The sequence below is a fragment of the Triturus cristatus genome, chromosome 5_2 (assembly GCF_964204655.1).
Source record: "Triturus cristatus chromosome 5_2, aTriCri1.1, whole genome shotgun sequence".
In the NCBI taxonomy this organism is placed as follows: Eukaryota; Metazoa; Chordata; class Amphibia; order Caudata; family Salamandridae; genus Triturus; species Triturus cristatus.
Window position 1 is genome coordinate 363,141,596 of NC_140588.1, and position 17,650 is coordinate 363,159,245.

Here is a 17,650-nt window from a genome sequence, read left to right on the forward strand (position 1 = left end):
GTTTCAGGCGAGAAAGAAGCGCTGGAGAGGCCTGCTGGGAGGTCGGTGATCCTGGGCCTTACACCCTCTGTTTGAGATTCCTTTGGGTCCCATCCCCTGCCAGAGGACTGGTGAGGGGAGATAGGAACCTTGCACGAAGTTCGTCGGACCCCTTGAGGAGCGCTATGTCCACCTCCAGGAAGCGGCAAGACAAGACCCTTGACCTGTTCTCCAGGCCTCCAACCGGACAGATGGCCTTTGGTGTGGAAGCGGAGGCCCCGGGACAGGGTACGTCGGGGGCTAAGGGATCGGACCCCATCACCAAGGCCTTTCTGGAGTCGATGTTTGTCGCGTTGCGGAGCGACATTCATACTCTCAAGCAAGAATTTACGTCCGAGCTCAAGGAGGTCCGTCGTGACATGGATGGCATCGGGGAACGGGTTGCGGATCTGGAGGGCAAGAGCGACGGAAGGGACATGGAGATCGAGGCCTTACAAAGCAAAAACCAAAGGAAATGATGGACGGAGTGTTGAACATTGCAAGCACTCACCCCCAGTCAACTGATCTGGGTTTAATCCATCACCGTTCTTTAGCCCACTCTGCCACCCCAGTTCAGACATGGCCATATGCAAATCAGTCTGACAGAGATGCAGTAGCCACAACCCAAGCCAGAACTATTCTACCCAGCAATTTGACAGCGCAATCCAATAAAGAGATTGGGCAGTAGCATTCCAGGGACTGGGGATTGCCCTTTTTGAAGGCGGGAACAGTAACGGCAGAACACCAAGATTGAGGTAGGCCCATCTTGCAGAGGTCATTGAAACTGTTACAAACAAAAGAGGCCCAAAGGTCCAGGTCAGTTTTATATACAACACTCTGTCCATTATTTCCTTTGGTTTTTGCTTTGTTCGCCATAAGTTGGCAGGGTATGCTCAGACGTGAGTCCCTTGCTCACTTTGCCACTGGATTCAAGCAAGCCTGGCTGAAGACGACTGAAATGCCAGAAACCGGTCCTAGGAAGCTTGTTTCCGGTCCAGGGAAGACCTGGCTTGGCAGTTCGGGCTGGACTGTTCCCATGAGGCACAGGGTCAGACTGATTTGCATATGGCCATGTCTGAACTGGGGTGGCAGAGTGGGCTAAAGAACGGTGATGGATTAAACCCAGATCAGTTGACTGGGGGTGAGTGCTTGCAATGTTCAACACTCCGTCCATCATTTCCTTTGGTTTTGCTTTGATCGAGGCCTTACAGCAGGAAATCATCAGACTTCACGATCAACAGGTCGATCTCCAGGTCCACCTTGGGTCCACCTTGAGGACCTAGAAAATCGCTCCCGTCGCCACAGCATTCGAATCAGGGGGGTGAAAGTGGATGACACCTCGAGGGACCTTTTCACTTACACAAGGGAGCTCTTTCATCACATTCTGGGCCGGCCTCTGGAAACGGACCTGTGTATAGATCGGGCGCATAGGGTGGGTCCTCCTAGGGCGCTAACGGCTCCCCCGTTGGACATTTTACTGTGCGTGCAGGACTACCGCACTAAGGAATCGATACTGCAAAAAGCGCGTCAAATGCACCCCCTGCAGTTCCGTGAACAGAAACCGGTGTTGTACCAAGATTTATCCGCTCTCACGTTACAAAAAAGGTGCCTTTTCAAGCCCATTACTGCGCACCTCCAGCAACACAACATTCCTTATAGCTGGGGCCATCCCTTTCGTTTGGTGTTTCGTAAGGATGACAAACTGTACCAGTTGCGCTCTCTGTCCGAGGCCAGCAAATTGTTGGGGGTAGACCTCCCGGAGGGGGAGGGTGGAGAGGGGGACTCCCAGCATGAACCGGAGAACACTAGGCCTCGTTGGCGTCAGCAGGGATGTAAACGCCGTCCTAGGAAACCACCGGCTGCTGAGATTACGGAGGGCCGACAATCGGCGCTGGGGGCTGTGTCCGCGGACCTTTCTGGCCCCAAGCTTGGCTGAACTTGATAGTTCTACTGTACCCAAGGGATTTCTTTCCAATTGTACAGATCATCGGCGGGAGAAGGGCTTTCTTCCACTGTTGGTGGACACACCCCGATGACTTTTCTCCGGTCACTGACGAGTGATGGACTATGTGTTCTTCGTTATTCTAGTAGTTTGTTCCTTTTTTCAGGGTTTTTTGGGGTGGGTTGGGGAGGGAACTTAGTGCTCTGCGTCCACCTTTCCTTTAGGGTTAGTGCGACCCACTGTGACCACGCGCCCCTGGTGCGCCTGCACACCGGACTTCCCGATGCCCCATTGCACGCCTCCTCAATATTGCTGCATCTCCTATCTGATACATATCATGCCCCCCCACCACACTTAAGATATTGACCCTAAATGTGCGGGGTCTTATCAACCCAGTCAAGCGCAAGGCAGTTCTATCTTATTTAGAGAATTCACAAACAGATCTCTGCCTTTTGCAGGAAACCCACCTCCTACTACGCGATTGTCACCATCTTAGATCCCGAAGGTTCCCCACCCAGCTCTTCTCCTCTGGGCCTACCAAAACAGCGGGAGTGGCGATTCTGCTGGCTCAAAGGTTTCGGGGGGGAGGTCCTGCACAAGGTGGCTGAGATTAAGGGACGGCTATTGACATATCGCTTTGCACTAGCGGGAATGACGTTCACTATTAGTTCCCTATACGCTCCGAATGAGGGGCCCGAAAGGTTCTTACACGCCGCTCTTACAGAAGCCACGGCTACGCCTGATCGTAATATTATTTTAGGGGGTGATCTCAACCTGGTTTTCGATAATGTTCAGGACCGATCCAGTCAGCGCACTCACCAGGCGGGGGCACTTTCTGCGGAGGGGCTTGTGCGATTGCAGGACTTGGGGCTATGTGACCTCTGGCGTAGCATTCACCCTCAGGACAGGGAATACTCCTTTTACTCCAATGCACACAAGACCTATGCCAGACTAGACCATTTCTTAGTGTCTGCCCCGGTACGGGCACTCACGACCGTGGTCGACATAGGGGTGGCCTCTCTATCAGATCATGCTCCGGTACTGGCAACCCTCACTCTCCCGCCCATGTCACAACCGGCCAGGGTGTGGCGCCTTCGGGACGCCCTTCTGCACCGGGAGGATGTGGTTCAACGCATCCAGCACTCCATTTGTGATTATCTCAAGCACAACGCTAATTCGGACACCACGCCTGCCACGCAATGGGCAGCGTTGAAAGCAGTTCTTAGGGGGGAGTTTATCTCGATTTCAGTGGCAGATAACAGGGAACGAGGGTGCAAAAGGGAAGAGCTTACACAGCAGGTCCGGGATTTGGAGCGGATGCACCAGCGGACGGGAGCTCCGAGAGTGTGGCGGCAACTTAAAGCCGCTCGCCAACAGCTAACTGCAGTCGACCAGGATAGGCCAGAATTTGCAGCACTGAGGCTGCCGCATGCTTATTATGCGGGTGGGGACAGATGTGGGCGCCTCTTAGTTCATAAACTTAGAGAAGTCCGCCAGAGACACGGAGTCAAAACGATCAATAGGGAGGACGGTACATGCGCTACGGATGATGGTGCTATCGCAGAGACGTTCCGAGATTTCTACACCACTCTTTACGCGGGGGCCCCCTTGGAACGTTCTGCTGGGACGGCTCTTTTAGATTCTGTCACCTTGCCGGCTTTGAATGCGGCACAGGCCGAACATCTCGACAGAAGCATCCAACTGGAGGAGGTAGTATCCGCAATATCTCGTCTCAAACTGGGGAAGGCCCTCGGTCCGGACGGCTTTTCCGCTATTTTTTACAAGAAGTTTTGCTCCCTGCTCGCTCCGATTCTCACTCAGTTGTTTAACTCCTTTGCTGAGCAGGGGGCGATCCCGAGTGATCTCCTAGAGGCCTCTATAACGGTCATTCCCAAACCCAGAAAGGATAGTTCATATCCCTCCTTAACATAGATTTTAAATTATACACAGGGATATTGGCCGCCCGTCTTAGCCCCCATATGCCATGCCTCATTGACCCGGACCAAGCGGGTTTACTTCCTGAACGCCAATCTTCGGACAATACAAAACGGATTCTGCATCTTATCGAGAAGGATACCCGGGTTCCGAGGGAATTTATGATGCTGGCCATCGATGCCGAAAAGGCGTTTGATCGCGTGCACTGGCCGTATTTGGAGCAGGTGCTGGAGAAGGTCGGGATGGGAGAACGGTTCCGCACATACATCCTCAACTGTTACCAGTTTCCTACAGCTACGGTCTGGGTGAACAGCTATACATCCTCTCGCTTTCGCATTGAGGGGCACGAGGCAGGGGTGTCCGCTGTCCCCCCTTCTCCTTGCCCTGTACATGGAACCTTTAGCTCAGAGGATGAGGCAAAACCCGGAGATCACGGGGATACGATTTGGGGGCTTTGTCCACATGATTAGTCTGTATGCAGACGACGTGTTAATATCGTTGTCTGACCCGACGTCCACTCTCCCGGCCTGCTGGGCGGAATTGGATGCCTTTACTCGGGCTGCCGGGTTCAAGGTGAGTGCAGAGAAATCCTTAGCCCAGGACCTATCGTTGTCACGTCCCACCCGGGACTATTTGCAAACCAAGCTTCCCATTCGTTGGGCGACGGACACGATACCGTATCTAGGGATTCAACTGGCCCCATCTCTTCGTAAGGTGGTTCACACAAATTATACACTGCTGCACGGCAGAATCCGGCGGGAACTTGATCGGTAGCGGCACTACCCCCTCTCCTGGTTAGGCAGGGTTGCGGCGGTCAAGATGACCATCCTCTCACAGATCCTCTACCTCCTTCGTACTATACCTCTCAGACCGCCTGTCGGATGGATTAGAAAGATGCAAACCGACTTGGCCAGGTTTATCTGGAACGTTCCGAAACCGCAAATGCGACGGACTCTGGTGTCGTTAGCGCCGGAGGATGGAGGAATTGGGGTTCCGGATCTTGGACTCTACTTTCAGGCAGCTCAACTGAGATATCTGGTGGAATGGAGCAGATGGGAATCGGAGAAACACTGGTTGTTTCAAGCCCAAGTGGTAGCGGCGCGACCCTTGCAAGAAATCCCTTTCATGCGTAAACCTCACAGGCCTCCTAATCTGTAAGCCTCTTATATTACGCGAGTCCCTTTAGAAGTGTGGGATGCCACTAACCTCACCCACGAGCTCACATCTTTCCCGTCTCCACTTACCCCGCTGATTGGCAACCCTGACTTCACTCCTGGGATGGAGGACGCCGCCTTCGCAGGCTGGAGGGCGGCTGGTTGCCGGTTTCTGTATCATATTTATGGGAAGGAGGAGGTAAATTCGTTCACTCAGATGCGGAACGAATTCGGACTGCCGGAGACAGAGAGGTTGAGATATCTGCAGGTGAGGCACTGGGCGCTGCAGCCGCTGGTTTGCTCTGGGGCGAATAGACGCTTCTCCCCCTATGAATGATGGCTCATCACACGCACGTCAGGCAAAAATCTAATCTCTGATCTCTATAAGCGGCTGCAGCTTAAACACAAGCACTCATACAACCCTAGCAGGGAACGGTGGTAACGGGAATTAGGAAGAACACTGACTCACAAAGAATGGGAGGGTATTTATTATAGGTCTCGGCATTCTGCATACCACATGGGGCTTACGGAGACATTTACATGTGATGGATCGCTCCCGGGAGGCGACGTGCTGGAGGGGTTGCGGCCAGGTGGGAAGTTTAGTCCATTTGCTCTGGGAATGCACACATCTCCAATCTTATTGGACCCAGGTGCTGGGTGAAGTGGACAAACACTGTGAGACTGAGATACCGCGCTTTCCAGCCTATGTACTATTGGGACTTCCCAATCCTCTGACTTACCCACTGCGATCTAGGAGGGGCAGGCAGATGGCCATCGCATTAGGATCAGCTACACTAAACATACTCACGCACTGCCGCTCCCCACAACTGCTGACCTTCACTGGCTGGTTGCATCGTTTGTGGCATGTCCTGGGTATGGAAAAATTAGCACAGACTATGGCAGGGAAGGGGGACAAATTTGGTAAGTTGTGGCAACCCTTCTTATCGCTTTTGGCCTCTGAATTTCGGGAAGTCACGTGCCCCCGATATCTCCGATTGTTGCGTATCACAGAGGTCCGGAAGGAGGATTGACGATAGAAGTGGCAAGGTTTGGGGAAAGACGTGGAGCACTGGGAGGGGGGGTGGGGTGAGGGCAGGGTAAAGGGTTTGTCAGGGTTTCTGTTTTTTCTTTTTCATTTAAGAGTCTCTCCTGGTTGAGGTTATGATTCAGCTATGCGCACACTGTTCATACGATACTTAACAACGACCCGATCTAGGGTTATATCACTGCAGTGTATGATGATCGTTACGTGTACTTAATCTTGTTTTGATGTCTGCAAACCAATAAAAACATTTAAACCATAAAAACATTGCACACTGCCCCGCTTATGTGTGCAAATAAAAAGTTTTACTGAAAATATGCAGGTAGATCACAGTCTTTGACTCATGGCATTTCGACTCAAGGCCTTGTATGTTGATCAAGCTGCACCTTTACCACCTTCTACCACCTTCTACCCTCCTGCTCTCTGGCCCTCCCATGCTGTGTTGCTTTTCTAAATTCTTCCTCTTCTGCTCGCCCCTGCAACGTTTTTCCATGGCTTCACGTTCGTTCCATTCACATCGCTTTGTTCATATTCTCCCCCCTCTCTACCTCCTCCTTGTTTTCCTCCCCTGCTCCTCCCCTCTTATTTGCCTCCGCCATTCTTTCTCTCTTCAGCCGTCTTTTTTGCCTCCTGTCTCACGCCGCCACTCCTTGTCTCATGCCTCCCTTCTCCCACGCTTCCCTTCCCGGTTCTTTCCATCTCTCCCCTTCTTATCCCCCAGCTGCCTCTTCTCTCCCACTCTTCTTCCCCTTTCTTTTGACCTGGTTCTTCCCTCTCTTTCCCCGCATATTTTTTTCTTATTTTTTTTCCTCTTTTAATCCTCTCTCTGATCACTGCCTCTGCACATCCTGTGTTTTACTCTCCCATTACTCAGTCTCACCATTTCTCTCATTCTGCCTTCTTAACCATCGGTTCTGTTTGATAAGCAGATAATGAAAGTAAGCAAAACATATCTGTCCTGCTTACCATTCACTTTCTCCTAATGGTCTCAAGTTTAACTCCTTTCTTAAAAAAATGTTTGATTTTTTTAAAAAATTTTTTTTTACAGTATTGCTCCTTTCTGGTTACGTGTCCTCTGCCTCAACATCAGTTGGAGCCAGTACTATTTAACGGTTTTCTTCAGTGGCCCTGTGGAGTTGTAAAGGCATGTCCATTAGCCACATAAGGTACTTGTGCCTTAATGCAATCTTTCTCTTTATAATTGCATTAAGGGTGCAGTACCTTGTAAGGCTAAAAGAGGTGCCTTTATAATTCCCCAGGGACACCTAGTAACAGTCTATAGTACTGCCCCATTTCATTGCTTCATGCCTTTTCTTTGGTAACACAATCCACACAAATACACTCCACATCATGCCACATAATTCCAAACAGCATAATTTCACTTGATGCCACATACTTCCACGCAACACAATTCAACTCTACACATTTCCATTCGACTCCACATAATTTGACAACAAACCGCATTTTTCAAGTCAACAACATAATTGCACAACACACCAATACATCCAATCCACACCAAGGAATTCCACATCATGCCACAGCATTTAACAGCACACCACATAATTAAAGTCCACAACATACCACTCCACACCACAAAATGACATTCCACATAATTACACTGTATGACACACAACCCCACTCCACATAATTCCAGTACACTTAATACCACGTTATTACTATCCACATATTTCCAATGCACACCATGCCACATAATTTCATTACACAAATCCACTACTCCTCACTGCATACATCCACTCCACTCCAAAACACATGGGTAAAATACTAATTTACAACGCCAATACCTCTAACTTTAATAAATGTGAGACCAATTTGCATTGCAAATGTTTGTTTTAATTTTAAATTGTACCAAACACTCGGGGATCATTATTAGAAGCTGTGTAAAATGCTTTGAGTGGTAGCACTTCTTAGTCTCCTTGAAATTGTCTTTAACTCTTTGTAGGTACCTCTACACTCATGGAAGCATTAGCAGCAAATGGAACAACTAATATGCAAACATCAGTAACAGGAGCGGCAGGGAGCAAGCGGAGGTTTGAGGAGAGAAGAGATCAACCTTTTGATAAGAGACTTCGCTTCAGCGTACGACAGACGGAAAGTGCTTATCGTTATAGAGACATTGTTGTCCGGAAACAAGATGGTTTCACCCACATCTTACTTTCTACTAAATCATCGGAGAACAATTCCCTTAATCCAGAGGTTTGTTTTCGATCCATGCACCAGCATCTTTAAAACAATGTCAAATGATACTGAATGCAATTGAGAAGTACTAAGGTTAACTGTATGCCAGTGCAACGAGCACTGCTGTAACCACTCCAGCCTAGCAAAGGGAACAAAGTTTTCATTGCATCTCCTTAGTGAAGTAGCTTTTTGTATTCAAATATGAGTATGACAACAACTGCAGCAGTGTGGTTTTCTGTTGTAATCCATAATTGTCATTTTAATGGCTTTTGGTTTTTACGTAATGCTGTTTTTCATAACCCTGGCGTATCAAGTGGATGCTTTTATTATTATTTGTGAAACAGATAATGGCTATATTCGCTTCACGTGTTCCTCATACGACATACTGATTTTTTCAAAACAAAAGCACGCCATAATTGTACGACTGATTTTACATAGCTTTGCAAAAAAAATGGCACATTTGCCCACGCGCTTGCACATAAGCACACACAACCACGCCTTTTAACATAGAAGAAAATCACAGGCAAAAGGTGTAATAAGTGCAGTCTGTATTGCAAACAAAGCACTTGTGCTTTTATTGGTCCAGCCAGACCATCACACTAGTTGTGTTTTAAATGTTATGTAATGGTATGACATAGATTTACATCCTGCACTATTGCCAGCATCTCATCCCTGAAATGAATATAAATAATCAGGTCCTAGGTTCAAAGGACACAAAATAAAATTACAAAGACATGTTAGGAAATATTTTAATGATAATTCAGTGAAAATGTAATGGGTTCCTATTTGCAGCAAACCTTACTAGATGAAATCTACTAATAAACGTATAGTACCAGAAGACTTCTTAAAAATCCCGTTAACCCAAAAGGATGCGTACAAACAATATAGGAATCTGCAACAGAACATGCTACAAACTAATGTACAAGTAAGTAACCATTTACTTATTTAAGGCGGTGCGCAGCTTCCATTAATGGCTTACATACAGTAAACAAAAAGGTTCAGGGTAAATTTATTGCTCTAAAGCAAACACATACATTGTGAAAAGCACAAATTAAGTGTACATCTAAAAAGTGGAGAAGGACCAGACAAGAGTGTCATAACGAGGAAAGACGCATGGAAGCCGGAACAGGTAAGTGCTATTTATTTAATTATCATAAGTTGAGCCATCACGGGCAAAGCAGTCGCGGCGTCGACAACCACCAACTGACCTTTGCTCAACGCTCGTTGCAGAACACTCACGCAGTGAGATTCTGCGCCGATAAACATTCTTAATAAACACAGCACGGGTTACTACATGGGTCTTTCCTAAAAATATAAAGAAAGAAAGAAATAGAATATGGAAAGAGAAAAGGGAAGAAAATAGAGTAGAGACACCACTATAAAGAGCCGGAGCCTATAGAACAAGAAAAGTAAAACACCAGAATGTGCAACAAATACATAATGTCAAAATACACAGTATAATAACAGTTCCTGTGAAGAAGCAGACACAATCCTATTTAATCAGACTTTATAATGTGCAAGAACTTTTCTTATCCCAGAACTACGTTTCAAAACAGTCTGTCATGAGAGACACCACCCAGACTCCTACCACAAGATGGTTCATCAATCACACTAGATTTCACTAAAAAACATTTGTTCCACCACTAGCCATTCGCCACCTTCACAGAATCACCCATGACTTTTACCACCTCAATAGGAGGGCCAAACTTGGAACCACTCTTCCTCACATGAACAGGTTTCTTCACTCATACACAATCACCATCCAACAACTCAACCACCTTGACATTCTTCCTAGAATCATAGTACTTCTTTTGCTTTTCCTGAGTAAGACTCACTCGTTTATGAACACACGCATCAGACCACTGTCTGCCTTTGATCCATTTATTCATCCAACAAGGAGAGAAAGCAATGGTAGCTCTACGTCCCCGCAACAACTCAATAGGTGACACACCTGTAGAAGAATGTGGCGTGGTGCGATAGAACCACAGCATACTTCTGACTGAATTGGCAACAACACACTTGTTGGACAAAGCCCACTGAATACACTCGCCCAACACGCTGTTCATACGTTCTACAAGACCATTGGTCTGTGGGTGATAAAGTGAACTCTTAAGATGTTTAATACCACTATAAAGAAGAAAGTCCTCAACTTCACTAGCAACAAATTGAATCCTATTGTCACAAGACACTCGGGAAAACCTTCTTTAAAAAAAACATCTTTCAAAAATTCAACAACCTTCGTTGTCACCTCTTTTACAAGTCTGACTTCCGGCCACTTAGAATAGTAGTTTATCATGACTAAAGCAAACCTTGAGGAAGGATCAAGCTCATGGAAAGGACAAACGATATCAAGCCCCAACTTCACCCATGGTGCAGAAGGCAATTCTATAGGAGAGAGAGGAGGAGTGCGCAACTTTGCAGTTTTATTACAGCTGGAACAAACTACACAAGACATGACCAATTCATCTAACTCCTTGTCCATTGAGGGGCCACCAAAATGAAAGCCTGACACTTTTTTGTCATAGTAGCTCCCAGATGTCCTTCATGAGCACGTACAATAATATCAGATCTGAAACAAACAGGAGGAACCAATTTATCACCCCAAAGCAACAAAACCATCCTCAGTAGACAATTCGTCTGCAACTTGTACAAACGTTTTCAATTCAAAACTGAGGTTCCTCTCCTTGGGCCAACCTGTCTCGACATACTTCATGACAGTCAACAAAGACACATCTTTACTAAGGGCACTACGCCACTCATTCTCAGTGATGGCACACTACTGAGGGATGTCAACAGAAGCAACAATACATTGTTCCGTGTCCTCTTCATCAAGGACAAACTCATCTTCCACAGTGTTGGAAGAACGAGAAAGATAATCGGCACAGCCATTCTTGTTTCCGGGAAGGTACACAGGTGAAAAATCAAACTGGAGCAATTTAGGCGACAATCTAGCTATGCAGGGAGTAAAACCTCTGACGTTTTTCCCACTCAAGATAAAAACCAATGGCGTGTGGTCCATCTGGAGACAAAACCTTCTTCCCCAAATAAAATTACGAAACTTCATCACTGCCCACCGACAAGCTAACAGTTCTTTCTCTATGACAGAGTACTTCTTTTCAGTAGGAGAAAGAACTCTGGAAGCAAATCCAATGGTTCTGACTTCATTATCTTTAGTTTGACTCAACATAGCCCCCACACCTACATTACTCGCATCCACAGTCACTGTGCAAGGAAGATCTGGATCGTAATGTTTCAACACTTTAGGTGCGATAAGCTGCTTCTTGACCCACTCAAACACAGACTGACACTCCGAAGTCCACTCAAACGGAAATCCTTTCATAAGCATTTGAGAAAGGGGCCTCAATTTGGTTGCAAAATCCTGAATAAAACGGGAATAGAATTCACAAAGCCCTAAAAAAGACTTGAGGGTAGCCTTATCAGAGGGCGCTTTTGATTTAACAATATAATCTACCAAACTAGATTTGGGATGAATGCCTTGCCCCGAGATAAAGTGTCCCAAGTCTGACTGTCACGTGTTGATGGCCAGCACTCGTCGCCAATGAAACTGTGTCGTAACGAGGGAAGACACATGGAAGCCGGAACAGGTAAGTGCTATTTATTTAAATATCAGCTGATCCATCACGGGCAAAGCAGTCGCGATGTCGAAAACCACCAACTGACCTTTGCTCAACGCTTGGTGCAGAACACTCACGCAGTGAGGTTCTGCACCGATAAACATTCTTAATAATCACAGCACGAGCTACTACAAAGAGGACAAGAACATGTTACATTAGCTAGGACCACAAGTAAATACAATCATAGCATAAGATAGTAGAAGGAAACTGCTAGATCTGTCCAGCTCACTGAGTTGCACATCTTGTTTTGTCGCAGAATGCCCTAGAATTACCTTCAGTTTGTACCACAAAAAGATGGCATGTCTGAAACGTAGCATTAAAAGCTGGTAAACAATTTCTTAACTGTGCTTTTGTTGGAGGGAAAGACCCGTGAGTTCTGAAATTGGAATCAGTCCTACTGATTTAGTAGCGTGATATGGGGTTGTCCTCTGCACCAGCAGATGGAGCATTTCTGCTTTGCCGTGAGAGCAGTGCTTCATTTGTGAATGAATGAATGATTGAGTGCTGGTGATGAACACTCTGATCAAAAGCCTGCAGCAGGTGCAATTAAATGTCGGCGCACCCAATGCCAAGGTTGCCTATCACTTCATGCCTCTTTAATCAACTACCAGACACACACTGTTCCTTTATCTCACTCTTGCAGCTTCCTGGTGTCTTTCTCTTACTCAGTCTTTACGCTTTGTGCGTTTTACCTTCTCTTGCTATCAGTAAATGTTTGCTATGGAAAAATTAGTGCCTAGTGACACCCGGCTCAAATTAAGCAGTGAGAGGGGCCTGCCTTTATTTTACCAGCTTCGAGGTCGACTGCTCTAGTCGTAAGGCTACATCCTCTCCCCAATTAAATTAAAGCTTAAGCCATTGTATACCTGTTGTCCCTAAGCTGGTATTTTCAAATTCAAGTAGGCAAATGCAGATTGTAGATTTGATCTGAACTAATTTAGATGATCCTGCACAGAACATGCTTTGGCTATATTGATGTGTTATGCAAGAAAGGAAAGGTGTATTGATGAATCATTTTTGTGTCTCGTCTGCCAAACCACTTTTAGATGTCTGATAGATAAAAGCGTATTATGGACTTTACCAAAAACTTTCAGTGGTCTTTGGCCTAACCCATTACTTGCCAGTCAGTGGTTGTCTTTTTTTTGTCACTGTTATTTACTTGCTATGTATTTAATGTCGTCTTTGTCTATCTTCTGTTTACCTCTCCTCCTGTTTGTCCCTCCCCTGGAAAATAACCTCTTTACCAACGGGAGAGGTGTGGCGCAGCAGCCAGAGCAACTGACTCCAGAGCGCGGGCTCACGTTTCAAATCCCGGCGCCAGTGGCACCTCAGCTCAGTATCTTGTGACTCTGGGCAATAGCTTACTTAATCCCCCCAACCGCCCCCTGTGCCTTGAAACCCTTAAGGGGTGATATATCCGAGCTGTACAAATAGGAATTATTATTATTACCCCTTTTACTGGATTGCTTATATACTTCTGCTGTTCACATTTAGGGGTGATATTTTTTTCTTTTTATTTCAGCACTATACGAGGGTGTGGCTGCTTTCCAGTGCTTTACCTCGTGTGAAGCTTCCCTTCTCCAGACACCCGCCCCCAACATGTGCTTAGCGTCACTTCATATCCCTATCTCCAGTTGCTATCCCCACCCATCCCTGAATGTTTTGTTCTATTTTGCTCCTCTCACAACCTCGGGTGCCTCCATTGCTCTCTTGGTCCCCACCCCCTCCACGTTTCTTCCCTACCTTCACTGACCCTACTTCCCCGCGGTCCTTCCTTTTCTTTTAATGTTTTAGAGGGCTTTGCAGGAAATTGCTTCTGGCCTCCCTGCCTTTCAAAAGCACTGTTACGATATTCCTGTTTTCATTTTATGTATGCGTCAGTGCATCTTGGATCTTCTATTGAGGCAAGTATTCCACAAAACTGTGCCTAACCTATTTTGAATCTGGGATAAAGGCTATTTCTTTAATTTATTGTTGTCATTGAGTTGTGCTACTAGACTTCCTTTTGGACCTATATTGTTTCCCTACACATTTTCAATATCTTCAAACCAAAGGCTTTTAATTCCACTTTTTTGTGGAAGAAACAGCGAGCAACATATACACTGGGCATTCCTCAGCACCTTTTCTACTCATATGCTGGACTCACTTCCTTATTAAAGGTATGTATAGCACTGCAGTCCTGTAAGTGAGCAAGCCCTTGAATGAGGGTGTTCTTTCTATGTTTTCCCATATCTCACTTCAGCGAGTATTAGCTAGGAGTTAAACCACATGTTGGACAAACAATTTGATTGGATCTGATAACCTTGTAGGGTTAATGGAGCTTTTCATAGATTTTATTTCCATGTACAAACCCTCCAAATTAATATATGGCACATAAGGTGGCTAATGATGACAGGGCACACTAGTCAAATTTTAGTCAAAAGTTAACCTCAATGTCAAAATTTCGAGCAAGATAGCACCAGACCTCTCGTAGATGTGTTTGGAGAGTTGGGGGGTTGAAGGTAAACTCCCGGCAGACCAAAGACTGGCCACCATAGTGCCATCCACAAAAGTTGTAAACCTAGAAATAGTGCTCCTCATACAGACCGGTATCCCTGCTCAACACCGAGGTTAAAATCTTGGCTAACTTATTGGTCTCCTGGTTGCTAGGGGTCATCATGAGACTAGTGCACCCTGACCAGTCGGGCTTAATGCTGCGGTGGTGGCCACATTTGACGCCACCATGGCGTTTGATATGATTGAGTGGCCATATATGTTCGCGGTACATGAGAAAATGGGATTTGGTCTCAACTTTATCAGCTGGGTGAAGCTTCTGTATGGAGAACCACTGGCACAAGTAGTGGTAAATAACAGGAAATCTGGAGTGTTTAATGTGGAGAGGGGGGGCCAGACAGGGCTGCCCCCTTTCTCCACTGCTCTTTTCCTTGATGCTGGAGCCTCTGGTATTGTGGATAAGGAAGACCCAATCATGAGGGGACTTCGGTGGGCAGAGGGCTGTGAGGATCGAATCTCCCTGTATGCTGATGACATACTGCTATTTCTGGCATCACAAAGAGCCTCGATAAATATTGCACTTCATATTTTCACAAATTTTGGGAAGTACTCGATTCGTCCAAATCAGTAATTTACGTATTGAGGGGTGATTTTCCTTTGCTGCCTAGTGGGTATGTATTTGTGGAGGCAAGAGAAGGATTCAGGTACCTGGGCATATATGTCACCAAGGACCTCGTACAATACTACGATCACAACCTCCTGCCCCCACTGTGGAGACTCAAGATTAAAGTTTAGCACTGGAAATCTCTTCCATTGTCCCTAATGGGACGTGCAGGTCTGTTCAAAATGATGGCACTCCCTCAATTTTTGTACATATTGCAAAACTCACCAGGTCCAGTTCTCGCTATTTCAAATCCATCGAATGTGAAAAAAGGGAACTACTCTGGGAAGGGAAACCGCCATGTACAGCGACATAAAAAATGGTAAGGGGATGGTACAATGGTGGTGTAGGACTCCCTGATGTTAGAAGATGCTATTGGGCGGCTCAATTAGCAGCTATTAACCAATGCATATATAGACCCCGGTTACAAAATGAATAGGTGGCTTCTTCCAGGTGGGAAATATTCAAAGGTACCTTAAAGAGCAAAATTAACAGGCCCAACTAACCATGCAGTTCAGATATGGCACACAGTTAACAAGAGCATGGGATGGGCAGGGAAAATTACGCAAGCCACCCCCCTGTGGGATGCGGAGATATTAGGCACTCTGAGAAACACCAAGGGCTTCGATCGCTGGGACTTGATTGGACTCTCCCGGGTCAGGGACCTGTGGAAAGCGGGTATGTGATCCCTTTTGCACAGTTACGGGAAGAATATGAGATGGCTGAGATGGAATCATACAATTACCTGCAGTTCAAACACATGCTTCAGGCGGTTATTCCGCAAGGGCAGTCACTCCCGGAGTCCTCCCCTCTTGAGGACAGGATCTTCGAAGAAAACATGCTGACAAAGCGTTCTCTTTGACATACCGGAAGTCAATAAACAACATACCTGACCCCCCTCCTACAACTCCGCAAACATTGGGAGGAAGACGTTGTGAACTTGGAGGACGATGACTGGCAAGAGGCCTTGGCATCCCCTAGGCAAATTGCAATCTCTTCAAGATTAAGGGCGGTACAGCTCAAGGTGCTGCTTAGAACTTATCTATCAGTACTGCTCTGGTAAAAATGGGGTATAGAGACAACCCCGAGTGTGGGAGGGGATGCGGGCAGGAGGGAACCTTCATTCACATCATTTGGGAGTCTACTCATATTAAACGTTATTTTCCAAGGGTGACCCAGTGTATGGCAGAGGTGCTGGGGGCGCAAATAGAACCCAAGATAAAACGATGTCTTCTGAATGTTTGGAAGCCTACAGACCTTAATGGGAAAGAACTAATCTTGGTGTCACTGGGGATGATAGTGGCCAAGCGTAATACTGCCAGGCTTGGGAAAGCACAAGAATCACCTACATTGACTCCATGAAAGAGAGACATGGACTGGTGCATGGTAATGGAAAGAACCATATATGAGTCGAGAGGTTGCCCCAAAAAATGGTCAAAGATTTGGGGGAAATGGAATAAATACAGAGGGAATATATGTGAACCCCGCAGGTGGCACTGCACCCAGCCTTTGAGTATAGAAAGAGAATAAATCTTGATATTTGGGTGTAGTCTTTTCAGCCATAAATGCTAGAGATAGGACTGTTAAAACATGTTTCACCATAAATTGATTGATCTGAATGTATTTAGCAAGTTAATGTTGTCATCAATAAAAAGAGATAATAAAAAAAAAAAAGTCAAAGTTTGGTATCATGATTTTGGTTTTGCAGAGCAGTCAAGCACATGCCTAAAAGCCTAGTCTCAAGTTACAAATTTTGATTATTCAGAGTTGGCCAAACATTGAGCTTGAAACTTGCTTTTTCAGTTTTGAAACAGCCACAATACGCTCTTCCCTTTAACAAGTTGGCATAGAGTAATAACTCTACATTTTCAATAAACGTATAAGAAAAAGTAGTTGGCCCAGAAGACTACAGAGCTCTTTAATAGTAGTGGGATATTTGTATTAGAAAATGACATAAACCTGTTTCTTTTATAGATTTAAATCTTCTGCAGTAATCGTGATATTTTTAAAATGACATTTTCACACCTGTTTTTTATGATTGAGCCACAACAGATCTAAGGATATTGATGAGCTCCTCAACAGTATGTCCAATTCCTAGCATATCATCTACCTATCTATCTATGCAATATGACTGCTTTGTGAATTAGTTGCCAACATTTTCTTGATGAAAGCATTACATTTGCCACAACTATTGGTGTATCCGAAAGGCATTTATTACCAACAAAATTGTTGGTTCTGGAAGCTAAACTGGAGCTTATCCTATTCCCTCCGTGTCACTCCTTCTTTGCCAGTATCCATTTTTTAAACATAATGTATTCAATATCCTGGCACCTTGTAGTCGGAATGAACTTTGGTCTACATATGGGAGTGGCCACCATTAGGCACTGATTTTCTTGTTTGAGAAGTGAGCAGTTTCCATATCTCAAAGCTGATAAAAGCAATATTCATGGTTCGCTCAATATAATCCAGGAATTAACCGCGGTGTGTGGCTATACGTTCATCCACTCAAAGTCAGAAGTTTTATTGTTTAAGGGTGAAGCGAGTGATCTTCCCCAATATTTGCACCAACAGCTT

The 17,650-nt window shown here is 45.8% G+C and overlaps 1 protein-coding gene across 2 annotated transcripts in view; it reads left to right on the top strand.

The window, feature by feature from the left end:
* The window catches only part of CDYL (chromodomain Y like), a 286,386-nt gene that overhangs the window by 137,590 nt on the left and 131,146 nt on the right, over positions 1-17,650 (top strand). For both annotated transcript variants that reach the window (XM_085607193.1, XM_085607192.1), the window contains one exon: positions 8,052-8,305. In XM_085607193.1, the coding sequence (XP_085463319.1) occupies positions 8,052-8,305 (254 nt within the window). The remainder of the gene's footprint in view (positions 1-8,051; positions 8,306-17,650) is intronic.